The sequence below is a fragment of the Orbicella faveolata genome, unplaced genomic scaffold, assembly GCF_042242905.1.
Source record: "Orbicella faveolata isolate gen_17 unplaced genomic scaffold, um_ofav_v1 contig_2, whole genome shotgun sequence".
NCBI classification, from domain to species: Eukaryota; Metazoa; Cnidaria; class Anthozoa; order Scleractinia; family Merulinidae; genus Orbicella; species Orbicella faveolata.
In genome coordinates, this window is record NW_028301547.1 from 17,372,580 (window position 1) to 17,399,591 (window position 27,012).

General features: G+C 38.9%; 2 protein-coding genes and 1 long non-coding RNA gene across 3 annotated transcripts; all 3 read right to left on the reverse strand.

Annotated features, from left to right (window-relative positions):
* Nucleotides 1-427: 427 nt before the first annotated feature.
* On the reverse strand, nucleotides 428-2,205 carry LOC149112222 (uncharacterized). The gene has a single exon (XM_089290109.1). It carries the CDS (start codon nucleotides 2,027-2,029, stop codon nucleotides 428-430), a length of 1,602 nt encoding a protein of 533 aa, XP_089146235.1. The 5' UTR covers nucleotides 2,030-2,205.
* A 2,030-nt stretch (nucleotides 2,206-4,235) lies between these two features.
* Nucleotides 4,236-6,783, reverse strand: LOC149112223 (uncharacterized). The gene has a single exon (XM_089290004.1). It carries the CDS (start codon nucleotides 6,205-6,207, stop codon nucleotides 4,594-4,596), a length of 1,614 nt encoding a protein of 537 aa, XP_089146130.1. The 5' UTR covers nucleotides 6,208-6,783; the 3' UTR covers nucleotides 4,236-4,593.
* Nucleotides 6,784-22,846: 16,063 nt separating this feature from the next.
* LOC149112224 (uncharacterized) lies at nucleotides 22,847-24,392 on the reverse strand. Its single transcript, XR_016207468.1, has 2 exons — nucleotides 24,064-24,392; nucleotides 22,847-23,284 (listed from the first exon to the last, which is right to left on the reverse strand). It is a non-coding gene; the product is annotated as an uncharacterized LOC149112224 (long non-coding RNA).
* Nucleotides 24,393-27,012: the final 2,620 nt, after the last annotated feature.

A 27,012-nucleotide genomic window follows, 5' to 3' on the forward strand; every position in this document is an offset into this window, starting at 1 on the left:
TAATTTTTAATTTTATATGATAAATTTTCTTCAGTCAACTTCAGTCAGTGATACAACTCAAAACGTCTCACGCATAAGTGGGATTTCTACGATTTTATTTTGTAGGAAATCCTGCAAGAAATATTTTGTTATTCTATACAAAGCTTAAAACTTATTCAGCAATCTCTACTTTTCAGCTGATTAATCTAATATCTTCGGTAATAAAGGTGATGACATTTATGTACAATGTGTAGTTCATCCCGCCGAGTCCTGCCAAGACGGTAAGATGAAGAAAAGTTCGCAACATCATTTCCCCATAATCGGCAACTTTAAGCCTGTATTAGCGGTTCATCCTTAGTCATCATCAAGGAGATGTCCTTACTACTTTAGTTGAAATTGTCTAGACCAGCCTGGCCCCAACAGAGGACGGCTTTTATGTGTCCAACCGTCAAGCAAAAGGCATTTTGCAGGGCTGGTTCACGGACTCATTAAAGCGTTCATGTACGATTACTAAAAGGTGTCCAGCAGTCCACAAAGCTAACGGTACCACATTTACGATCGCGACTAAAACATGCCTTTTCCATTGTCTTCGCCAAACAGCCATGACAGCCATATTCTGATAGCGAGTCTCGATCGCTAGAGAAACGCTAGTGAAAAACCACTCGATCACCAGTTGAACTGAAGTACAAAAGGCGAAAGACTGCAGCAGGTTTAAAAGGGAATCGTTTTGTAAGTAAATAAATTGATACAAGTACAAAAAGCCGTTAACAGACACTATAGCAGTTGATTCATACAGCATGCTCGTGATAGCGATATCAGCCATTAGTCTCTCACGGCGAGGAGTACGAAAACTTCCCCAAGGAGCTGATGTTCTTTTCCAAATCACGTGACAAATGTGATCAATAACAACCATGGTGCTTCGTTCTACAACTTCCAAAGCTCCGTGAATTATTCCAAGAACTGCAATTGATTCCACACTGCCAAGATCCGCTTGTAAAACTCGAAATACAACCGCTGATTCAAAGTATAGCGGTGCTAACAATGCAAACAAATATTCCGGATGGGCAATGTTCCATAACCGCTGAACGCAAATCCGTGAGATTGCCTTTACTATGACTCCAATGAGAGGAGCGAAGACTGCGATTAACAGTTTGCCTTCCTCGTTTTGTTTCCTGTACGCCGGGTAAATGAAAAAGGATGCAGTCAAACCAATAAATAAATTAGAACATCCGGGTACTATCATTTTAAAGAAAAAAGTCACCTGCTGTTTTCTTGTCTCACGCATACTGAAGTGACTTGTTAGAAGATAGACTTGCCAGCCTAAACTGGCACAAAACAAAACATCGAGCGGAATCCTTTGTAGAGTCGAAATCTTTGAATGAGAAATTCCAAGGGCTTGTAGAGCCACACGATAAATTGAATCTAAACAGTAAACAAAACAACAAACTAAGAACAGTTTCCTTTTCAAACCTTTCAACTGATATGGACGGAAAACAAATAGAAAACATGCAAAGGGCCACAGGTAAAAGAATGCGCAAGATATTATACGAGAAACTGATCTTATCCACTGTATTTGTACTGGAATTGACCTCTTTGGGTGAAATTCGCAGTTGAGTGCCGTTTTGTAAGAGATATAAGAAATCAACAAGTATACTGAGCCTGTAATGGCGGCAGTTAGTAGGGAAATCAAAGCTCCAATGTACATTGATTTACAAACTGTACGGAGAGCGGATGGTCTGAGTCGCTTCCAAGCCATTGCTCTATCTTCATTTTCCGGATCTTCCTGCGTTTCTTCGTCCTCCTCTGGAGAACACGCGTTTCTTACCCTTATTTCAAGACTGTTAGACGCTAGATAGTCCAAACTTGTGACTTCTCTGTCGCTGTACTCCTGGTAAATAAGCTCGTCAACAGGATAATAATACCATTCTCGACCTGTGCCAAAAGACTGTACCATGTATTCAGGTTCTTGTGGATTGTAGTGCTCTGTGACTTCTCGTGTAAAACTGACCACGATATGACCAAACACCTCTATCAGTGTACTGCTACTCATCTCATTCGACAAAGGAAATCTTTGATCCCAATTGTACCCTGAGCTTGCTGTGTGAAGAATCCAACTGGTTGACTGAGTCTGTGAAATTCTTACTGCATTAGTCACTTAGTTCTTGATGCTCGCGACAATATCAGCTAAGTAAATGCCTTCATTTCAAGGTTTTCAATTTAAGTGCCGTGGTGGATATGAATGATAATAAATGGTCAGTTTCGAAACAATCGATGACTTTCGAAACCAAGAGGAACACCTGTCGGGCTTCGCCTTTAGAAATACGGACTTCTTTATACCGAGATTTACCGTAACACTGGCGGCTTTGGTAAACATAGCGTTAGTTGTTAAGGTCCATTATTGTGATCTAACCTGAACACTGGATTAAAACAATCAGAACCATACGAGAAAAAACAAAGAATCTTAAGGAACTTCTAGAGCAACCAGACAATTACCCAATATATGTGAATTAATAAATTTTCTTTACTTAGGTCATGATCTTTTTAGAGAATGATTTTTTTCGCCATTATTGAGTTTAGGATATTTAGTTCTACGCAATTGTACAAATTAAACCAGGTAGAAGAATATCTTTTTTTTTTCTTTCGATTTTTAAATTCGGTTTCTTGTTCCTCTCCTAGGACTGCATATTTTTAAAATTTTCGACAAAATTTTAAATTTTTGATCAAAAGAGATTTGCTTAAGCAGTGATATTCAAAAATGACTGAAAGACTCGGCGTTTCAAAGTGATCATGACGCCATTATCAAGAAAAAGTAAATATAAGAAAGCGATTATTTTAATAAGCTAGGGCTGAAAATTAACATACTCAATGTGCAAATTGGCTCAAATTTTACCAAAGTGTTTGCTTAGCAATCTATTCAGTATGTTAATTTTCAGGCAAACAGAACCAAAATTAACAGAGAGTACGTAACTACTTTTATTTTTCCCATGAGGGCACGGTAACGAATCCTGCAAACTGATTAGTTTTCAGTAGCGCGGTCCGGATTTTCCTATCTCTGACCACGGTCACGCTAACGGCGGGAAACAGCGCGGGTGAAATTGTCATGTTGGTTAATTTTCGTGAGTGAACTAGCAATAATCGTCACCCTTTGCTCTTTTTACACTTCTATCGATGATTAATCAAAGCAAGTTTATCTCTATTCACTTTAAAATGTCAAGGAAAGTCACTGTAAGTAAATTGAATTGAGTATTTTTAAGTTGCGAGAGTTAGTTTTTCTGTTTGTAGCTCGGCGCTGTAATAGCGCGCAATCCTGTGTTTCTCTCGCAGCGCAATTTTTAAGCAAAAAAAAGGCAATTGCAGTCGATTTTAACTCTCTGATCGTTGCTGTATCTAAGAAAATTTCTGTGGAACACACCCAACGAATTTACGCGAAAACTGCTACTCAATTTATGGTAAAAAGACTGATTTCGAGTGTTTCGCAACGACTGATAGAAATTGTTTTTGTTGTACAACTTTGCAGAAATTTCACACCGGAAAAGCAGTTTTGGAGAACTTAACTGGTGAACTAGATGCAACTAACATAACGTAGCTGGAAATAAAGCTGTCCTTTAATATATCTTTCTTTGTCTCAGTACTTGAGTTACTCGTTCGTTCGCTCGTTAGATTTTTTGCGATGGTGTGTAGGCGGCACGTAAGCCAATTCAATGACAAAGTTGCGTGAACAAACCAACTTCTAAGCCAATTTACCGCAGGAAAAAAATAAAAATGTTATTTGCCGGCTTAGGGTCGGTCCGTATAGGGAAAAAACTGTGACCTCGGGCTTGAAAATCGGGCCGCATTTCCGCAAGACCTCGGTCACAGTTTTTCATTATACGGACCTCCCAGCCGGCAAGTAACATATATCTTTTTCCAGTTACAATTACCACCCCAATTCTTTGTGGGAAAAAAAAAATCGTTTTCATCATTCATTGCAAACCAAAACGTGAGACGAAAAAAAAACGCTTTCGTTCCTGGTTGAGATCGTCGTTTACTAAAAGGTTGCGTTAGCTGTTTCGTCAACTGGTGGCAAGAATGAAACTTTGTTTTGAAAACTAAACGAAAACAAAAGCGTTAATCAGTTCTGAGAAGGCATAATACATAATTAGTTGCTTAAAGTCAAGTGATGCCTAATTTAAGGGCACCCACCATTGGTGATTTTATACAATAAATGTTCTTCAATAAACTTCAGTCAGTGATACAACTTAAGTGTCACGCATAAGTGTGATTTCTGCGATTTTATTTTGTAGGAAATCCTGCAAGTAATATTTTCACGTTATTCTATGCAAAGCTTTAAACTTATTCAGCAGTCTCTACTTTTCAGCTGATTAACCTAACATCTTCAGTAATTAAGGTTAAATGACATTTATGTATAATGTGTAGTTCATCCGCCGTGTCCTGCCAAGACGGTAAGATGAAGAAAAGTTCGCAACATCATTTCCCCTTAATCGGCAACTTTAAGCCTGTATTACCGGTTCATCCTTAGTCATCATCAAGGAGATGTCCTTACTACATTAGTTAAAATTGCCCAGACAAGCTTGGCCCCAACAGAGGACGGCGCGCTTTTTATGTGTCTAACTGTCAAGAAAAAGGGATTTTACAAGGCTGGTTCACGGACTCATTAAAGCGTTCATGTACGATTACTAAAAGGTGTCCAGCAGTCCACAAAGCTAATGGTACCACATTTACGATCGCGACTAAAACATGTCTTTTCCATTGTCTTCGCCAAACAGCCATGACAGCCATATTCTGATAGCGAGTCTCGATCGCTAGAGAAACGCTAGTGAAAAACCACTCGATCACCAGTTGAACTGAAGTACAAAAGGCGAAAGACTGCAGCAGGTTTAAAAGGGAATCGTTTTGTAAGTAAATAAATTGATACAAGTACAAAAAGCCGTTAACAGACACTATAGCAGTAGATTCAAACAACATGCTCGTGATAGCGATATCAGCCATTAGTCTCTCACGGCGAGGAGTACGAAAACTTCCCCAAGGAGCTGATGTTCTTTTCCAAATCACATGGCAAATGTGATCAATCACAACCATGGTGCTTCGTTCTACGACTTCTAACGCTCCGTGAATTATTCCAAGAATGGCAATTGATTCTACACTGTCAAGATCCGCTTGTAACACTCGAAATACAACCGCTGATCCAAAATACAGCGGTGTCAACAAGGCATACGAATATCCCGGATGGGTAATGTTCCATAACCGCTGAACGGAAATTCGCGAGATTGTTTTGACTATGACTCCAATGAGAGGAGCGAAGAGTGCAATTAACAGTTTGCCTTCCTCGTTTTGTTTCCTGTACGCCGGGTAAATAAAAAAGGATGCAGTGTAACCAATGAATACATGGGAACACCCAGGTAGTATCATTTTTAAGAAAAATGTCAGCTGCTGTTTCCTTGTCCGTCGCATACGGAAATGAATTGTTAGAAGATAGACTTGCCAGCCTACACTGGCAGAAAACAAAGCATTGAGTGGAATCTTTTGTAGAGAAGAAATCTTTGAATGAGAAATTCCTAGGGCTTGCAGGGCCACACGATAAATTGAATCTAAACAGTAAACAAAACAACAAACTAAGAACAGTTTCCTTTTCAAACCTTTCAACTGATATGGACGAAAAACAAATAGAAAACATGCAAAGGGCCACAAGTAAATGAATGCGCAAGATATTATACTGGAAACTGATCTTATCCATTGTAATTGTTTTGGAATTGACCACTCGGGGTGAAATTCGCAGTTGAGTCCCATTTTGTAAGAGATATAAGATATCAACAGGTATTCTGAGCCTATAATGGTGGCAGTTAGTAGTGAAATCAAAGCTCCAATGTACATTGAGTTACAAACTGTTCGGAGAGCGGATGGTCTGAGTCGCTTCCAAGCCATTGCTCTATCTTGCTGATCTTCCTGTGTTTCTTCGTTCTCCTCTGCTGAGCACGCGTTTAAAACCTTTATATCAAGATGGCTAGACGCTAGATAGTCTAAGCTTGTGGCTTCTCTGTCGCTGTACTCCTGGTAAATAAGCTCGCGAACAGGATGATAATACCATTCTCGACCTGTGCTTTGTAGAGGATCGTAGCCAAAAGACTCTGCCGTGTATTCAGGTTCTTGTGGATTGTAGTGTTCTGTTACTCCTCGTGTAAAACTGAACACGATGTGACCAAAAACTTCTATCAACGTATTGCTGCTCATTTTTCGTCGATAAACTGTGATATAAATAGAAAGATCTCCGTTTCCTTGCTTCAGGTTCAACTGTATGTGAGCTCTCGCAAATGTGTCATTTCATCTTATAGGCCACGTTCGATTTGTGGTCATATGTCAAATGCTGGTTCCGAGGCTTTCTCAATTCCCAAGAGAGACTTGAACATAAAGAAAACACCACCAAATATAGAAGTTTGTACTGAAAGCCTCGGAGCCATGTGAGAATATTGCTATATCGAACGCTGCCTATTCTGGTAGCTCGGCTTCCTGTTAATCTGAAGGCGTAACCCTAAATTGATGATGGATGTTAATTGCAATTAGTCATATCGTTGAATTTAATTAACTTTCCCAAAAGAGGACATTTCAACTCTGTTTGAGAAACATTGATGTCACAAGGTCGTGTAATTTCTTCCTGTTGATCTTATCACGTTATTTGCCTGGGGCGAGGGGGCTTATTTCTCCGGAAATACCGAAATGTTTTCTATTCTTCCGATTGTACAGTTCCTGTAATGCAGAGATGAGTTATAGCACACTATTCCGATATAAAATAATAGCCTCTGAGTTCTTAAAGGGTCTTTTCTTATACAAAATAAGTAAACAACTTTTTCTTTGAACGTTTGCCTGATTAAAAATGTCTCCAATACGGTTGCTTATGTATGGATCGATCAGACACAATTTTCAGATAATTGCACTGAAATCAGGATCAACAATACCGACAAGCACTCTGTGCTCACGCTTTGTGTAAAACTGAATCGGCGACATGACTCAACAATTCAGTGGGTTTTACCTTCACTGCTTTGTATTACTTTGTCAATAGACTGCGAGCAGGCTCTCCTTTCCCCGAAAATCCGTGGGAGAGAACGCAAACTGACAAGTTAGTACCCAAGCGTGACTGTAAGCGTGAAGTGCGCGCTATGTGGCGGGTCGCGGCATCGCCACTCGCCGCTCGCACGTCAAGCTCACAGTTACGCTCGCACGCTTACTTGTTTTGCGTTCTTCCCCACGGATTTTCGAGGAAAAGAGAGACTTCTGGCAGTCTAATTTGTCAATGAACCAGTACGCGAACGGTCAGCAACAGGTTTTTCACCCCGGCGTTGCTCATGCCAAAACAGACTAAGCTTATTTTTGGAGAGGGAACTGAAGCTCTGCGATGAAAGGAAAATGAAACAACTCTCCCTGCCATTCAAAAACACATTAATAAGGAAGTGAATTCTTTACAAACATTGATACCAACCAGAAAAGATGATTTTAATCATTTTAGTGAGACTTAAGTGATAATGTAAGCTCATTTTGCCTGTTACTAGTTTACAAGGTTCGTTTTGTGCGCACAAAAAAAGTCAATAAATGTACTTTTCCCGGCTTGAAGAGCCTAATGGTTTTCGGCAGTCCTTATAAGTTCAATTCCTGTTTTGAACACTTTATCTCCAGTGTTATTAATTCCAACGTATTGATCCAATTTGGTTTTGATACTATCTGTCTATCAACATTTTCACACAGAAAAAAAATAGTTACGCTTCATCTCTTTGAGGTCAGAAGTTAAGAGAGTGCGTTCCAGTCTGGTTTCAATCCAAATGATTAAGTCCCGGGCGGTTATGTAGCTGTGCTAATGGTTCAAAACTTAATTGTTGACTGGGATGTTTCGATCTTCCTGTAGTTGAACGAGTGCGAAACGGAAGGATTTTTTTTGCAGGAAATAACGAATAAACATCGATACAGTTGTTTCGAGAAAAGTTGTCCTACAAAATCGTAAATGCCTACGCGACAATGCCGAAAGAAATTATTGGTAGTGTTAGCTTAGCAACGGTAATTGAAGTTCACGGTGTTTCAGCCTGAAAGAAAGAAAAACAATGAATACTTTTATTTGTAGTTACTCCTACACCGCGGTGAACTTCGATCAAGGAAGAGATAACTACCTTTACCCATAATGCCTTAGCATTGCCACGTACGCTGTTACACTTCTATAGGTAGACTGCGAGCAGTCCATTCTGTAGGCAGACCGTTCTCGGAATGGCTGTATATGTTTTTAATTAAAGAAATATTGATGACGGAAGAGAGAAGCTACCAAGGTCATAACACGTGAAACTGATAACTCTGTCACGTTTTCGAAACGTGCTCTCTTTAAAGATAATTTCCAGTCTGTACTGCGCAGTCTCAGCACCCTAATGTTTGTAAACATTCTAAATCTCACTCGATGGAATGTTTTGAAGCCTTTCAAATTCTTTTTCCAACAGCTTCATTGATTTTTACAGCTGCGAAGTTGTTTCAGCAAGTAATATGAGAAAGAACGAAGCATAAAGCTTCGACCGCTTCGCATCCATAATGGCGGTTGTTTTGAAACTTTGAATTTACGTCATGTGAGCAGTTGCGAAATGTTTACATTGTGTGATGTATTACATGAAACGAAACAAAAAACGCAAATAAACTCTCGAGGGTGCACAGTGCAGACTGGAAATCATCTTTAATCTAATTTTCATCCCTGTCCCACTTTTCCAAAATGCATGCCGTAAATTTCAATTTCATGAACTAACAATTTTCCCACTCCATACCCCAGAAAAGCTGTTCTAAATATCCCTTATCCATTAATGATTTCCACAAATATCCGATATTCCCTATGTTTTTTTTACCCTATATACCCGGTATCCCCCAATTTTTTTTTTTACCCTATATATCCGGTATTCCCTAAGTTTGTTTTTTACCCTATATCTCCGGTATCCTCTAGGTTTTTTTTTTTACCCTATATATCCGGTGTCTGGTAACTCACTAGCCCTAATGCGATCATATTTAGGGGTGGCGAATGGTAAATGCGAGACTTTGCGAGACGACGAGATTAGCGTTTTTCTTTGCGAGCCCGAGACATTTTGATTTCTTCAATTGCGAGACCGAGACTTCAAAGTGTTTTAAATGCGAACTCAAGACGTTCAGGTTCTAAGATGCTGTGATGTCATTTAACTTTATAAAAAATAAGCAGACTGGTACTTAACGACTTTCTTAGCCTTGAAAAAAATCGAGACTGCGAGACAGCTTTGTGAGAAAAATCGAGACTGTGAGACGCACATAACCGCTAAAAGACGAGGCTGCGAGATCTGTGAAATTTGGCGAAAATTTTGCGAGACCATGGGTTTTTAAAGGACCATTCGCCACCCCTATATTTCACAAATGGGAAAAACAGGGTTAGGATCAGTCAGGAAACAACAAGTGATTGGTACGCTTTCGCGGGAGGATGTCCCCAGGGATCGGCCTTCGGGCCTCTTCTTTGGAATGTTTTCCAAAACGATCTACACCTCTCCACTGATAAAAACAGGTTATTTATGTATGCGGATGACCACCAACTGTTTTCAGTGGCGAAGACAACTAAGGAAGCGGAAAGCGGAAGGAAACAACATCTCTGAGTGGTAAAACAACAACTTTTTACAAGGAAATTTTTCAAAGTATCAGGTGATGAGTCTGGGCCCGAGGAACTGTCTAAGGATTTACATATTGTTATTAATGACACTGTAATTGATCAGAAACCAGAGGTAACGCTTTTAGGGGTTACCTTAGACAATCAACTATCATTTTCGAGTCATGTAAGCAATGTTTGTAGAAAAGCCTCCTGTCAAACTGGTGTTCTTCTGAGATTACGTAATTTCATTCCGACATCAGCTAAATTACACATTGTCAAATTTGCTATACTACCTCATCTCACATACTGTCAGACTGTCTGGCATTTTTGTCGTTCTTCTGATGCCAGAAAACTAGAACGAATTCAGGAACGAGCACTACGAGCTGTTTATTGTGACAATAAATCGACGTATGAGGAACTCTTGCAAAGAGCGAAACTACGAACACTTCATACGCGACAATTGCAAGCCATTGCAACCATAATGCATAAAGTCAAAAATGGTCTGGCGCCTCCTTACATTGCGGAATTATTTGTTGTTACCAATTCGCAATATCACCTTAGAAATTCTGATTTCACCATACCCAGATTTCGGACTGTTGTTCATGGCAAACATAGCCTGACTTATTTAGGCCCTGTCATTTGGTCCAAACTCGGCAAATCTATTTGATCTTCTGAATCGTTGCACACTTTTAAAAAGCGCATTAAATTGGTTGATTTCACTAGCCTGCTGGACAGTACTTGTAGAGACTGTTCTTTATGTAAAAACTAAACTTGATCTTACTCCATGACCCATTGTTTGTTTTATATATATATTTTAAAACACTTACATACGTACATGTATTTTATTATTTTATTAATTATTAGATAAGTAATCGTAGTTAGGTGTCCCCAATTAGTATACATTGTATGGTAGCGACTTTGACACCTTAATAAAGTTCTTATCTTATCTTATCTTATCCCCTAAGTTTTTTTTACCCTCTATATCCGGTATCCCCTAAGTTTTTTTCCCTTTATATCCGGTATCCCCTAAGTATTTTTTTGCCCTACTATATCCGGTATCCCCTAAGTTTTTTTACCCTATATATTCGGTATCCCCAAAACTCAGTCCTAATAGGGCCTCAATTTTTCCCATTTGTGCATTAACACAAGGTCAACTTTTCTTGGGGCTTGTCTTGCCGTATGCTTACTCATAGATGCTGTTAGCGGTATCGTAGATGTTGTCACGAGCTTCGCACATGTTGTCAGCGGTATCATTGCTGGTGTCACGAGCTTCGTTGCTGTCGTCAGCGGTATCATAGCTGATGTCACGAGCTTGGTTGCTGTCGTCAGCGGTATCATAGCTGATGTCACGAGCTTCGTTGCTATGGTCAGCGGTATCATAGCTGATGTCAAAGATGTTGAATGTGTTATTAAGGGATTTTCCTGCAATAAAGCACCTGGTCATGACAAAATCACTGCACAAGTACTCAAGGATAGTTTGTCACCCACTCTTCCAGCAATAACTTGTATCATGAATAATTCATTCAACACCAGGACCTTTGCAAGGCAATGGAAAATTGCTGAGGCAACTCCGGTCCTAAAGTCAGGTGACTTTGAAGATCCATGTAATAATCGTCCAATCTCTCTTTTACCCATATTATCGAAAGTATCTGAACGTCTTGTTCATCGACAGCTTGTGGATTACCTAACTAAAAAGAAGAAGTTGGCTAAAAGCCAGGGTGGTAACAGTAAACTCCACTCGACGGAAACTGCCCTTCTGTGTGTTACAGATGACCTGTTGCTGGCAATGGATAGCAAAAAAGTGTCTGTTGTAGTGTTACTGGACATGTCAAAGGCCTTCGATAGCATTTCACATACTGTTCTATTGCAGAAACTGCAAGCACTTGGTGTCTCCTCTCGAAGCTTGGACTGGTTTCACAGCTATCTTACGGGCCGCTGCCAACGGGTTCGCACCCATGACACTGTTTCCGACCTAGGGACCGTTCATTTTTTATAAGGTAGGGGGGCTGGTGGGATTTAGGGGGGGGGGCCATGCGAAAAAAAATGGCTTCCGAGGGGGGGACATCCCAAAAAAATAAGGGAAAAGGGAGAGTCACGTGAAATATTTTAGTAAAACTTCAAAATGGCATGATGTTTGAATATCAAAAAAATTGCTATAGAATAAACATAGAAGGCAGGATACAAATTTATTACAAACTTTCCTTCTGCTTTAAAAAAACGTTTGGCGACAAAAAGCATTTGTAGCTGCTGAAAAGAAGTATTTAACACTGTTATTTTCGAATGCAACTTTCACTGGCACTCATCTTCATCTTCGCTGTCGTTGAGTTCTTCGTCGCCGCTTGTGCTGCTATGAGAGTCTCTTTCACCAATGCTGCAAGAAGCAGCAATGCTTTCCGTCAGAGTGTACTCTTTAGGGTACATGAAGGTGTAAACATAATATCTGACTTCCTGCTCAAGGTTTGTGGTGATTCTGCTTCTTGCAGTATTGGTGAAATAATTCCCTTCCAAGAGCTGTGCGATGTATGGCCCATCTCTTCCAAATAACAACGTAGCAACATCCTCAACTTTAATACACTCTTCCGGGACGGCCGTTCTAGGAGGGTACACAAGGCATTGTGGAAGATCATTTCCTAGCGGGTTTCCAACACAGATTCCATAAAGTCGTTGGACGTTGTTTTCAGTCCGCTTCCTCTTTCTTTCATTTGACTTTCTGCGGTTTTCTTTTTTCCTTCTCCTTTTGTTGATGTGCTGTTTGAGTATGCCCTTGAATATGCTGTTATAATTGCTCTTATTATTTTCTAGTGCTTCCATGTCCTGCGTGACCTTCGTCAACTTAGCTTCTATACATTTGATCTGTTTTACATTAAAACTGTGGGCAAATTCTTCGCCCTGCTTTAAATGTGACAATGTGTTTCACACAACACATCTTCAACAGATTTCCAGTTTTTTCACAACACTTCGTACTTGGTTCAGTATCACAATGCAGGAGCAAGGAAAGACTCTTTTCTAGGCCACTGTTACTTCTGTAAGATTGAGAAGTTTATGAATGAGCACTATGAGGAGGGGGAGAACTACAGAGAGTTTTTAAAGTTGTCCTGTCAAGAAAAGGTAGGAGAAATTTGTTCTTTTTGTTGTGAATGGACTGGACCACCCATAGAAAGATACCCCAAACCAGTTCCTGACCATTCCTGCCTACCGGAATACCACTACCTCTCCTACCAGAAGACCCCAAAAGAAGGGCGTGATCCAGATGACTGACAGCCAAGGGTCCAAGCGAAGAAAGAGCATGGAAGTGGCAGGCTGGTTTTATCTGACCCAGAGAGCGTTGCTCTATTTGCAGATAAGTTTATTGTCAAATCAAAGTTTGTGGTGGATTATCTTCAGCATCTTGAAGTGCTGGAATTTAAAAGGAAAAAGAGAGCAGAAGAAAAGGCAAAGTTAAGTAGGGACGCAAAAGATAAATCATATGAGGATTATCCTTGGACTGAGTTGTGCGAAGATCTAACCAAGCTTAAAAAGCTACGTGTTCCAGAACTAAACAAGTACTTGAACCACCACGGGCTGAAGCAGCATTTGGAAAACAGCAAGAGTGAGAAAGTAAAAGCAATTGTAAGACATTCACGCTTGCAGCAGAAGAGTCCTCTCAGAGCTGGCCAACCAACACTGAGAAATGCCAGGACATTGACACAAAATGACAACAGGGCAAGTGCTGACAGCAGGGGGAGAAGATGACTCAAGTGACGTCATTCTTGCATTCATCAATTCAGATGAGGAAGATGCCGATGAGAGGCCAAATGCCACACGCTCAGCGCGAGCCATAACTAGGAGATCCGAAATTGACTTCGCTTTCTTTTGATTTGTTTTTTAAACAACAGCTCTCTGTAGTATAGGGATTGTAAATATTGTCTTCATAGTGAGCATAATAACGTGAAGTAGGGGGATAATAGAGAAATGTTAAAAAAGTTGAAATCTAAATATTGTTTGTTCAATTTTTTTTTTGGGGGGGTCATCCCAAAAAATGACCGCTATAAGGGGGAGCCATGTGAAAAAATTGGTAAGCTGAGGGGGGGTCATGCGATTTTTAAATGGTGCTTCCCAAATCCCACCAGCCCCCCCCCCTCCCTCATAAAAAATGAACGGTCCCCTACTGCCGTTGAAATATGGTGTCTCCCAGGGATCAATTCTGGGACCAGTTCTGTTCACTATTTACGTAAATGACCTGTTGTCTGTCCGTCTACACTGCAAATCTGCCTGCTATGTTGACGATAACAAACTCTATTTATCTTTTCCTTCAACTAATACAACTACTGCAATCGACAATTTGAATGAGGATCTAAAAAATATCTTTATCTGGTGCTGCAAAAATTCTCTTCTAATTAACCCGGACAAAACCAAAGTTCTGTTTATTGGCGTGCCGCAAGTTCTCCGTCAATTGCCTGCAGTACCTGTCTTAATGCTTGGAAAAGAAATCAATCCCGTCATTGTCGCCAAAGACCTTGGTCTTTATCTTGATCAATCTTTAACTTAAAGCGATCACGTTACAAAAACAGCTTCTAACTGCATGCACAAACTGGTAGAAATAAACAGGATAAAGCATTTATTGGAGAAGAAGACAAATCCTTGAATTGGCTGCAGGTCAGCGATAGACTCTACATAAATGACGCTGTGATGACTTTCAAATGTATTCATAATCTTGTTCCAGACAACTTGATTGATAAATTCATTTTCCGATCTCAAATCGCTACAAGAAACACCAGACAGAGTAATGACTTAAACATTCCACGTTGCCGACTGGCTACCGGACAAACATCCTTTGCATATCGCGGAGCAAAAATCTGGAATGAGCTGAGTGATGATTTGAAAAGTTTACCCTCGGTGAAAGCTTTTAAGGGACACTTGATCAAACATATTTTAAATGTTAATAATGTAAATTCTTAATATTCAATTTTAAACTTTGTAAATTTTTAAATCTTTAATACTGTAATTAATTTTAGACTCCTTTCCCATTTTGTTTATTCATTTTAATTGACGTATTTTTATCATTTTTATTCCATTTGTAACTGAAAAGCCCCTTTGGGGAGCTGCAAATAAAGTATGTATGTATGTCACGAGCTTCGTTGCTGTCGTCAGCGGTATCATAGCTGATGTCACGAGCTTCGTTGCTGTCGTCAGCGATATCATAGCTGGTGTCACGAGCTTCGTTGCTATCGTCAGCGGCATCATAGCTGATGTCACGAGCTTCGTTGCCGTCGTCAGCGGTATCATAGCTGATGTCACGAGCTTCGTTGCTGTCGTCAGCAGTATCATAGCTGATGTCACGAGCTTCGTTGCTGTCGTCAGCGGTATCATAGCTGATGTCACGAGCTTCGTTGCTTTCGTCAGCGGTATCATAGCTGATGTCACGAGCTTCGTTGCTGTCGTCAGCTGTATCATAGCTGATGTCACGAACTTCGTCGATGTCGTCGGGGGTGTCATAGCTGATGTCACGAGCTTCGTCGATATCGTCAGCGGTATCATAGCTGATGTCACGAGCTTCGTTGCTGTCGTCAGCGGTATCATAGCTGATGTCACGAGCTTCGTTGCTGTCGTCAGCGGTATCATAGCTGATGTCACGAGCTTCGTTGCTTTCGTCAGCGGTATCATAGCTGATGTCACGAGCTTCGTTGCTGTCGTCAGCTGTATCATAGCTGATGTCACGAACTTCGTCGATGTCGTCGGGGGTGTCATAGCTGATGTCACGAGCTTCGTCGATATCGTCAGCGGTATCATAGCTGATGTCACGAACTTCGTAGATGCCGTCGGCGGTATCATAACTGTTGTAGTCAGCTTGGTAGTCGTCAATCGCGCTTATGGTGTGCGCTCCTTCATCCGGAGTTATCATTCCAAGCAGTACCGCAACCGTAAAAACGTACATCAACTTTGCCATCTTCTCTCTGAATGGCGCATACATACAACAAAGAGAGAAGTGTTAAAAAATACAGCAAACTGATTTAAAACTTCGATGTTCAAACTTTGCTCGAACGAAAATCTATTTATGTGCTTTGTCATTCGTTCGTGTTTGTAATTTCAAGGGAGGTTTCACATAGGGCTAACCTCTAACGTGTCTAACCTCTAACTTCCTTTCAGGGTGCCTATTTCTTTTACTCTTGTTGTCGCTAGTCATTCGTTGTTGCCTTGTTTAATTCTATTCTTTCATCTTTTCACATCTATTCGTTTTGGATCCTGAAACCTTTATTCTTACTGTATACACTCTTCTGTAACAGACCTGGTGAAACCCATGCAAGCTGGTGGATTAATTTGCCCTCCCTGGTGGAATCAGATTGTGCCCTCTATGGCCCTCCTGATCAATTTGACTTCTCCCTTATATCGAATTTAGTTTCCCCGGCCCTGGTGTGGCGTTTTCTCCTGCAAGTGAAGGTCACGATTTTGGAATTCCGTTCTAGTTCCTTCTTTGATAAGGAAAACAAGCTAGCATTAAAATGACGTACAATTTACCGAACATTTTGGACAGACATTGTGGTCTCGAAACTAAATTATGTATATTGAGTTGCTTCAGTTGACGCAGTTTTGAAAATTTAATGCAATAACTTAAAGTCTTTTGCCATCATCAACCCTAGCATCTTAAATACTGAGTCACAAAGTTTTGCATGATGATTAAGTTATACATAACATTGAACTCCCTGGTACTGTCCTGGTGAAGAATTAAGGTAAGGTAAGGTAGGTTTATTTTAAGTCGTAAACGTAGGGAGTGGCTGCCCAGATCCGGAGCCAAACGCACAAAAACGCACAACTATTTACAATAACATTACTACTTACAATTACTTTATTCGCTAAGATAAATCGAGAATTTAAATAAAAAATATTCTTAAAAGCAATTAGTCCTAATATTAAAAATTTGAGTTAGAAAATACAGTTTAGAATTGGGTCAACCTAGTGGATTTCTTTCTTGCCCTGGTAGAGTTTTTGTTAAAAGCCCGGTGAACCACCACGTTTCAGAAGGTCTGTTACAGAGAGTGTATCCAAAGCTTACCGCAAATAATACAAACTCGACACGCGCCTTCTGCTCGTGGATATCTTGAAGAAGCTTCGTCACGGCTTCCGCACCTTAAAACGTTTAGGCCTGTTTAGCCGGCTAAATCTCTCAAGTTATAATTCGTTTGTAATCCATGTCAGTTTGTTCCAATATGGCTTATTATTGTCTCCTTGGTGTTCCTATCTTGGTAACCCACTATTTTTAGGTTACTTCAATTTGAAGGTGATTTGTATGTGGCCAAAACAACCTAAAAAAACGTGACTGAGCCTTTTTAAAATGTCAGCAAGATCTTTTTTTCAAGTTAGCCTGGCCAGTGGAGGCCAGAAGGGTCAATAAACCTCAGTAAAAAATAACATACTAACCTAATCACTTAAATAAAGGAGATCGTTTTCCTTTTATAGAATCTGACACTGGATATAATTCAGTAATAAGCGAGATATGCTGATTAGAAATACATTGATAACAGCTCGTTTTCGGAAAAAAAATAACCGAACAATGCTCGTACTAATTTTGTAAGACAAATAATTAGCAACGTGGGTTAACTGGAAAGAACAAAGAAGAATAGCTGTATCATAAGATCAAATGCAACTCAGTGGCATGAAAATAGTGATATTTGCTATTAATTATAACTATAGATATATAATGGTAATTGAACTGAGTGGAGTGCAATTTGGTCTGAAATCATACGCGTGATTTCAAAATCGAACGAGCGCGTAGCGCGAGTTCGATTTGAAATCACAAGATCCATTTTGAAATAGCTTAATTTTATCGCCTTAAATTTTAGATTTTTGTGTATTTGTTCCAGTAGCCGGTTTGTTGAAAATAGCGGAACCGGAAACGCCTTTGCGGCTCATTTAGCATGCAAAACGATGTCATGTGACGAAAACTCATTCGAGCATGACAAATAATCTAAGCAGTTCTGAAGTCAGAAGGAAAAAATATAGTCTACTTCATGCTTAAAAGTTCAGTTCTCGTCGCCTGAATCAGTGATGGAAGGCCTTCCCTTCTTCTGTGGTTGAGGCTGAGACTTTTCATTGTCTTTGGAGGAGGAATTTGTTCACAGACCTTCTGCTCAGTGTTGTATGTTTTGCGTTGATCGAGTTCTTCAAGACCAGTAGAAAACGTATTAACTGCTCAAACGCAGACAGATGCAGTGGCCTTGGGAAAAGACAAAACTAGAGGGTTTCATTGTTTAAGCCAAAACACTCGAAGCAAAAATATAAACGTCTGTGGAGAGACTATTTTTTTTCTGGCAGACGTTTTCAATTTTAAATCACAAACTCACGCATGCGTAGCTCATCAAAACACGTAGTTTAAAATGCAGTGTACTTATATAGCATTTTTATTATTTTTAGTTTTCCAACAATGAAAATATATTTTGGTGGTTTTGCTTCTTGAGGTCATACTCATTATTGTGTACATGGCCGCGCGGAGATACGAAATCTATCTTCGAGGGGTGAATATTTCATGAGTGAGCGTAGGAAACGAGTGGAATAATCTTCTGCATAAGAAGGAAAATTCCGTATGTTCAAGCGACCATGTAATTTTCTTTTTATTTATATAAAATCCCCACAATACATCAAGATACTAATAACGATGTTTATGACAATTTTCCGAAGACTTCCGACTAGTTTCCAAAGATTTCTGAAGACTCTCCAAAAGTTGTCCGAAGGCCACAGGACGTTTCCCAACATTTCCCGAAAATGTCCGAAAATGTTTGAAGATAGGCGAAGATTGTCGTAGTCGTCCGAGGAAGATGCGAAGATGTTTCGATCATACAGTAACATTAAAGTACAGTTAAAGGTTCAAAAATGATATCACACATGATATCACACTTGTGGATTAAAATGATATCGTCACTCGGTATACCTATAATTTTTAATTTTATGATTTTTATAATAGGTCGAATAGTTGTTATTCTCACATTTGGATTGATTCTTACCTCTGATCTGTTGAAGGACAAATGGATAGATGACGTCATTAACAATGTTTTTTTTTTTCTCTATCATACAAAACACGTAGATTCCATGTTGCTGTGCGTCTGCTTAGTAATAGGTCACAGAAAATTTCAAAATGTGGCAAGAACTGATCAGTGACACACTCGGCTATCACTTCATGTACCACTTTATTGTTGTTACCACATTTTGACATCATCTGTGATCTATTACTGAACAGATGCACGGTAACATGGAATCTATTTGTTAACTGGTGGTCCAAGGTTGTCCATTCCTCGGATTGTTTGATGAATCCCCTGGCCCCAGTGGTTGTTTAACTGTAAGAGAAAACAAGTGCTTCTTTCAAAAAATTATTCTTCTTTGAAATATTCCTGATTGCTGTTAACCCATCAAACAGCCTACACTTGCAAAGTCATCAACATAGTCCAGTGAGCTCATGACGGTGCTTCGTATAGTTTATGTACAATAAACATTCTGAACAAAAAAATCTGTCTGGCTGTTGGTGAGTCTTGTTTAGTTCTGTCCTTTTGTAGTTGTCAGTGTTGTCTTCCATTGAATCTTCATTTGCTGAAATTCAAAGTTTCTGCCAAGCTTTGTGCCACAGTCGAAATCTTATGTCACGTCTTGAAGAGGAACATGGTAATCAAACGGTTTAAGTTTAAACGAATGAGTGCACTAAAACATATGGCTAGGCTTTTAATATGGATCCAATGTCATTGACGGGATGATAATGATCACTATTATTGCTAATTTTTTTTTTTAAAACAAGAAAAAATCCATGGATGGGTTGGCTTAGGTAAGATCACTACTGCACTGGCTATGATAGCATGTGTGGTCTCAATATTGATTAATTGTAATGTTATACTATTAACCACTCAATCATCGCCAATTGACTGACTGATCCATCAACTTTGTTTTACTGAAGTTCTTGAGGATTGGTCCCATAGAGCTATTTGGGCACTGTAATGAACAAAATTGTAAATAGAACAGAAGTTGTTTTATATTCATAGTTGAACTGATTAACAAAATTGAAGTCAGGTTTTCGTGCGTCTGTCCTGTTCTTGATCGTTAATTTCATTATAACATTGTCAAAGTAGTTGTGGATCCACGAGACAATAGCCGAGTGGATCCGCAACGTTATGACGAAATTCATTGTCAATAACAGGACAGACGCATAAAACACTGACGTCAATTTGTTTTTACGATGACAAATTGTTAAATTGCCCGCTCTCGCTCGTTGACGCATTGCATAAATTAAAAGCTCATGTGTCTGTCCGCTTATTGGCAATGAAAATTAGCCAATGAGCGTGCGAGAATTTCTGCAGTTGTCTTAAAAAAAAAAAATTAAAATACTAACTTAACTGGTTAGCACATTTATTGCTAAGTTGACATAAATACGATAAAAAAGCTGAAACCACTGGAACCCCAATTACAGCCACCCCTTTTCTACGATCAACTTGTTATTCAAACACTTTGACCGTTGCTCGGGAAAACAAAAACTAGGCCTATCCACCATATCACTTAATATCGTCAAACTATCTTCCCGGAAATTCGGAAACGTTTTTCTAAATACCCTGAAAACCTCTCCAACTATCTTTTTTTTCAAAACACAATTTGAATGAATTATTTCACTTGTAGAAGCTGAAGAACTGTATACTTAGGCTCTTTCCTTCTCAAACTCATTAGTAATGCCTCAAGTTTAAACACAAAATCATGACCGTGAGGATGTTTGGATATCTGATCTTAATTAGCATAGATTTCTACGATTTTATTTCCTCGTTTTCTCCTTAGTTTAGATTCGATTGAGAAAATATATCAAACGTTCAAGAAAGTGTTTATAATAACCCCATTTCCAAACACCTGGACGTTCGTCAAATGTACTCTGCTGCGCGTCGTAATTTCAACTCTCTTCTCGGTGTTTGGAAATGTGGTCAAACACGGTCTTTCGAGTTTGAAATATTACGACATTACTGTAGAAATAAGGACACTAAGAATCCTAGGCGATTCAGGCTGCTAGCCGTTCTCATCGGTCGCCATTTTGGAGAATGACCGACCTGGAATACATTTTCCAGATAAGAACCGCAAAGCTGGATTAGTACTGCAATGGACTGAGCAATTTTCTGATTGAAAACAAAGTTTAGGAAATATCCCCAAATATCAAAAGTTACAAACATTTCCTTATTTCGTAAATTTCCCGGAAACTATCATGTAAATATCTCATTAAATATCCTGATATTTGTGTCCCATACGCCTTGAAAACGCTTGAGAGTGCCTGCCTGTAAAAATCAGACAAATTCTCAATTTTGCGGCAAGGGTCGAAAACTCGATTTCGCTCATATTCTTATGGTAGATAGGCTAGGGCATGACAAAAACTACTGGATAGTTTTTTTGGCAAAATATCCTTTTATTTCAAAGAAATATGCAAATTACCAAATTCCGTTAAAATCGTCATTTGACGCACCATTTTATTAAGCAAGTTTGAGAGCCTCGCATGCAAAACCACATCATTCTTCCGTCTTTAAAACACTCAAATATTTTTGTGCAATGTTTAAATATGTACTTGGTGTGTTTTAGAGAATGTTGCGTTGTCTCTTTCGGTGCAAAATAATTAAATTTCGAAGACATGTATTTCATTCACTTAAAAGTACTTCGTGAATATAATTGATTTTCACCATGTGCGAAACCTTCAAATGGATCAAGCCTCAGGTGGTTGAATCGCAGAAGGATGGTCTACAGATTCCTGTAAAAATTTCTTTGGGCAAATGATTGTGAGCGACGCGAGAGCTTTTGAAAGTACGTCAAAAATGCAAATATTTGACCATCCGTCGTCAAATTTCAATTTACGGGTTAGACGTATATTTTAGCATGCGCCACACGAATTGACCTGTAATAAGTTGAAATAGACACAGAGTTGATAATTTCGAAATGTTCTAACCTTATTTGTTGTAAAAGACAGGTCCAAAGCCGATTTGACGTGTTTCTAGTCGATCTCTCAGGAGTGCTCACCGGAGCCGATATACAAAATATCCGCTCCGCAGGGCTTAGTGCGCTGGCTGGGATTCTTAAGCTTTGGCATGGAACTTGCTGGGAAGCCCGCTTCAAAACAATTGCTTGCTTACTGGTTTATACTCGGAAGCTTATCCTAGCTGGAAAATGCGCATTTTTGGCATGAATCTAGCTGGTAAATTTTAATGTCAGGTTTTCCCTGGTAGACTAGCTCCATTAACAGCCGCCACTCTGGAAAATTAGCCCCGGGAAATTAGCATGCACTCATCAACCGAAGGCATTTCGCGCGAAGAATGGACTCAGGGTGCCGCCTAGTGATATGATCACTTAGGATTCGTCTATCCAGGCATGCGCTGCGTCATATTACACAGCAGTTATATGACCCCTGTGTGACAGCTGAGCTGTCGACTTTGAAAGCGTAAACGTTGCTATTGTAGGCGCGGTCACGTCGCAGCCAAAGCTTTTGGCTACAGCGCTGTACAGAGTCGGGAACGGTTTCTTAATAAGAGAGTTGATTTTATTTCAACAAGGTAAGTTTCCTGTGCTTTCTCTTGTCTGTTAGCTGTGTAGTTTCAGACCTACTCTACTATTCTGTATTTGCCGTTATTGTTCTGACCAAGTTGGATAACAATTAATTTTATGTGCATTATCCCCGGGCATTATCTTCTTGGTGTGCTTTCCGTTTAGACAACCAGATCTTCTTTGTTGTTTAACACATGTCGAAAATTCTTGATTTACTTATTCAGATGTTTACAATTTTGTTTCAGCAATCGTCAGAATCGTTTCGTGTAACGCAGCTAAAGACCATTTACTAAGGTATCTCAGTCTTGTAAGCTGTTGTATGTCTTTCGTGCAATACCCTTGTGAGATAACTTTAAGAATTCCTAGGAATTCCTAGGAATTTCCTAAGAATTCCTAGGAAAAAATTCCTAGGAATTCCTAAGAATTCCTAGGAATTCCTAGGAATCGAAGGTGTGAATTTTCACGGTAATTCGGACTCGGAATTCCTAGGAATTCCTAGGAATTCCAACTGAAATATACTCACCTTGGAAATTCCTTAAAATTCTAAAAAATTCGTAGGAATTTCTGAGAATAACTTGGAATTTGTAGGATTTTTTGAGAATAGGTTGGAATTTTTTGGAAAATCTGGGAAAAACTGGGAATTTTGTATCATTTGTAGGGCAGACAAAATTTTGATGATTAATGTCCAGCATTAAAATAGCAAATAAAGTCACTGATATCACATCAAACAGGTTTTAAATCAATGGTTTATTACATTGGCTTTCATGAATTTAAACATAAGAATAATTATCCTGTTTCTTTTTCATTACATCAAGAGTAAAAAGTAAAGCTGAAAACAGATATGAAGGTCAAACTTTTACATGTTTGATAAAAAGAGAACTTTTTCAGATAATTTACTTACTTTTTTGGTTTACAAATCCAACAATTTTCCATACACAAGATTTTAGCTTAAATTATTGTTATTATGTGGAACAAATCTGGATTTTCACGAATGTAAGGAATCAATGATAAGAACAAAACTGAAACAATCCTTAAAATTAAAAAAAGAGTGAGTTTGGGCAAACTTAGCTGCTGTTCAGTTATTTCTGTTGATTCCACAGCTTCTTTTGTTGCCCTCTAATTAGGGTGTCAACAGCTAGCCTCTTCATGTTCATCTTTGTTGTATGACACCTAAAACAAAATTAAAAAAATACATTACATTGCGATATATATGAGGTACTGTAAGACTGAGATCCAAATATTTATGTGCTCACAGTTTAATACATGCAGCTAATTAAGACCTGACTGTAAGCTGGTTGAAATGTTAAAAGAAGAGACTTGATAATTGTGAAGGTGCTTGTATACTATTGATAAATATGTTACATAAATCTTGTGCCTACAGTAGATTAAATCAAGGTTTTCCTTCTTCTAAAGGTGTATCAACAACTCTCGAATTGGAGGATACACTGTATATATATCACGGTTTTTAGCCAAATTTAGACATTAGAAATATTAAAAAAGACACTTAAAACATTAAAGGAACATTTACACTGTAAATAATAGAGTAAACACAAAAGAATATACAGATGGACAAAAATTGAAGATCAACACGGATTGCCATACAGTCAGGCTGAAACACACAGGAGACATCAAACTCATGCACACTGTGGCTGCCTCGTTGGAGTTTTTGTCAAGAACTATGACTGGGATCAGAGAGAACTGCTATATTTATTTCGTTTGAACAAGTGAGGCGAGAGAAACGACTTGTTCCTCGCAAATCAAATTGTTCAGGCACGCACTCTGGGCAACCTAAATTGTTTCAACTCTGCTTTAGCCAGAATTCATTTCATGCCATGACTGAGTGACCCACTCGTGTATGATTCGTGATGATAAAGTTCATTCAAAAGCTTTTGTCTAAATACAAGAATTTACGTTGTATAATATAAGGTTACTTGAATTCGATTACTCACCAAATAATTCTGTATACGGCTAATCTGCCCTTTGAATTTTTCCCCGTTGAAACATCCACAGGAAGACTTTCTTTTAACTCCAAATCTTCGCCAAGAATAACTTGTTTCTCGTTAATGACACTCACGCTGTTTTCTTCTGATCACAGGACCGCAGCAAAAACCATTTTGATATAATTTTGGAAGTGAAATCTACTAAAACGCACGAGCGATCAGCCGTTAACGCTGAATTCAAAGATGGGCGCCAAAAGAGAATGAATAACGCGATCTTTGTCACGTTCAGTCACCAGGATAGTCACGTGAAAATTCGCGTGCTGTGATTGGTTCAGTTGATCAGCTGAGGAGAGAATGGAAACTAGAGAAGAAGGAGAGAGAGACTGGCTATTTAATTTCCATTAAACCAAATATTCCGAAAATTACGAAACAGGGACAACTTTTACGGAAATTTCTTGGCAAAGTTTCCAGAAAATCTGAAAATTGTTGAATTTGAAAGCGAACCATTCAACCGAAAATTCTGGAAATTCGGAGAGAAAAACCAATACGCCGATTCCAGAAAAAAACCGGAAGTTGCACGCAAGCGAGGCTTAATAGCCCTCGAGCTTTCAAAATGGCGGACGAAATGCTGGGGAAGAACGAAAAAATTCGAATGTATGTAGGTTAGAACTACTTGTCTGGAGCAAATGTGGTAAAGAAAAGGAAAAGAGTTGGACACAAGTGTTGTGCGGCTGCAAACTCTAATAATCGAAGCAAAAACCGACCTGATTTATCATTTCCACGACTGAGTTTCCTTCGGACAAGCTAGCCAGATAATCAAAGAAGAAAAAAGTGGGAAATACGTATGCAAAGGGGAGATGTCTATTTTACCTCGGTAGGAAATAATTTTTGTTTTTCCGAGCACTTCTTGCCAAGTGATTTTAAACTGAGTACACTTTTTGAAACTGGGAGCCGTACCCTCGGCTTTCCCTTGGGCAAAAGTTGATGAGGAATCTCTGTGTAGAGCAAAATATATGATGCATCTGAGTCTGGCATATGAATACCCATCAGCTTCAATCAACTTAGGAATTAATCAGTTTTCATACCTCTGAGGTAAACAAAAAAAGCTTCCCAAAAACAATGTTGAATGTGGAAGGACATTAGTGATTTAAATACAGCCATCGATGAATTTTGAATATTTTTTACTCGCTTAATATTTCAGCAAGATCTGGTTTTTAGGTTTAATGTTTCAGAACTAGTAGTGTCAGATAAATTATTGCATGGGCCAATTTCCTGTACTTGATGTTGGGGAGCCAGCCCATTAATTATTTACCTGAAGTTTTCTTAGGCTGAATTTGAAAACATAAGGTGCAGAATAGACTGCAGAGAGATAACCGGTCAGACACCCAAGACCTGGACATCCAAAAGTGAACTTTACTCTGAATAAGTCTGACAACACATTTTAAGGCCTAGTAGGAATTTTTCCTTAATGTCGTAGATTTGATAGACAGCTTGTACTGGCAAGCAGGAAGGTTATAATCTTCATCCATTCTATGCAACCAAGTAAATCAGAACTGACTATAATTTTAATACCAATTTTCTAAGGAAGACTGTTTTCCAACCATGAACCAGAACTGCAAATGTAAGAATACAAGCTGAAATGGCTATTAGGAGAATAAATGGATGGCATGTATTTGATGGTGTAACTCCACTAAGGTTGTGTAGAGTTGTTAATCAACCCTGGATATATAGTGAGCTATTTGCTTGTAAACTGGCAGAAAAAAGTTATCTGATGTTTATTTGTCATTTGGTAGTGACTTTAAACAGAGTACATGATATTGTTCATCAGTGGTAATTAAATATTTGGTGATTTCCACCGTACTGAAATTGTGCATTATGTGGCTTCATGTTCTATTTTCTGGCACAGGGTGTAACATAGAAGGACACATGGTAGAGCTGGTGTATAATTTTGCTAATAACATAAAAGTGCAATTGAATTTGACCTCATTGAGAATTTCCTACATTGTATGATCTTATAGATTCCCAATTGTTTTGAACTATTTTGAAATATCTATTCAAATATTCATCACCAGAGAAAAACTGGAAGTAGCTGAATTCTCTCATATTAGATGCTGGACAAACTTTTTGGACCTTTGATATACATTATTTATTCTGGCTTTAGCAATAATCACATTGTGTAAGACCATCTCTAAGCATTAGGTAAGCCAATTCATATATAATATATTTATCATAAATTGTTCAATATTCTTTAGCATCTCCTTCCACCATTCTATATTCACGGCATTTTGCTCATTAAAAATTCGCAGTTACTTTCAATTTATAGCCAGGACATTCCAAAGTCTGTTCACAACAAAGAGTAGTTGTTGTACATTGTACATCATAAACTGAAGTTCATATGACTCTTGTTTACTTTTAAACCAGTGTTAAGCGTTTTGCATATTGATTTTATAAGGCAATCTTTCAGGGTCTCACTATCCATAACAATGACATTCCTAGCTTAAATTATTTCATGGAGATTGCCCTTACTTGGGTCTGTAACCTCAGTCCAGCTGGGGGACCCTGGGGAGGCCCCCAAAATTTCCCTTTTCTCTTGAACAAAAAAAAAGCATTTTGTTACTTGCACCTTCGTCGATCCCTGTTGATGCATTATTTCAGTGTACTTGTTCATTATTAGTTGCTAGTTTTCTAGGCCATCTTTCATGGCATGTGACTGATAGTCTTTGTTACACTGTAGTACACGTCACCGATAATTTTATTGGTGATTCGACTGATGAATCAGCTTTGTGATTGCGTCCTACCCTGTAACGCAATGATGCTGTCACTGTACCGAACCCTTGCTTATACCATTCTTGGCGAGTGGATCGTGGTCTTGTTTGATACTCTGATTAGCATCTTTTGAACTTTTAAAAGGATTTCCCTTTATTCCCTAACACCGATTGTTAATTTATGAAGAGATAA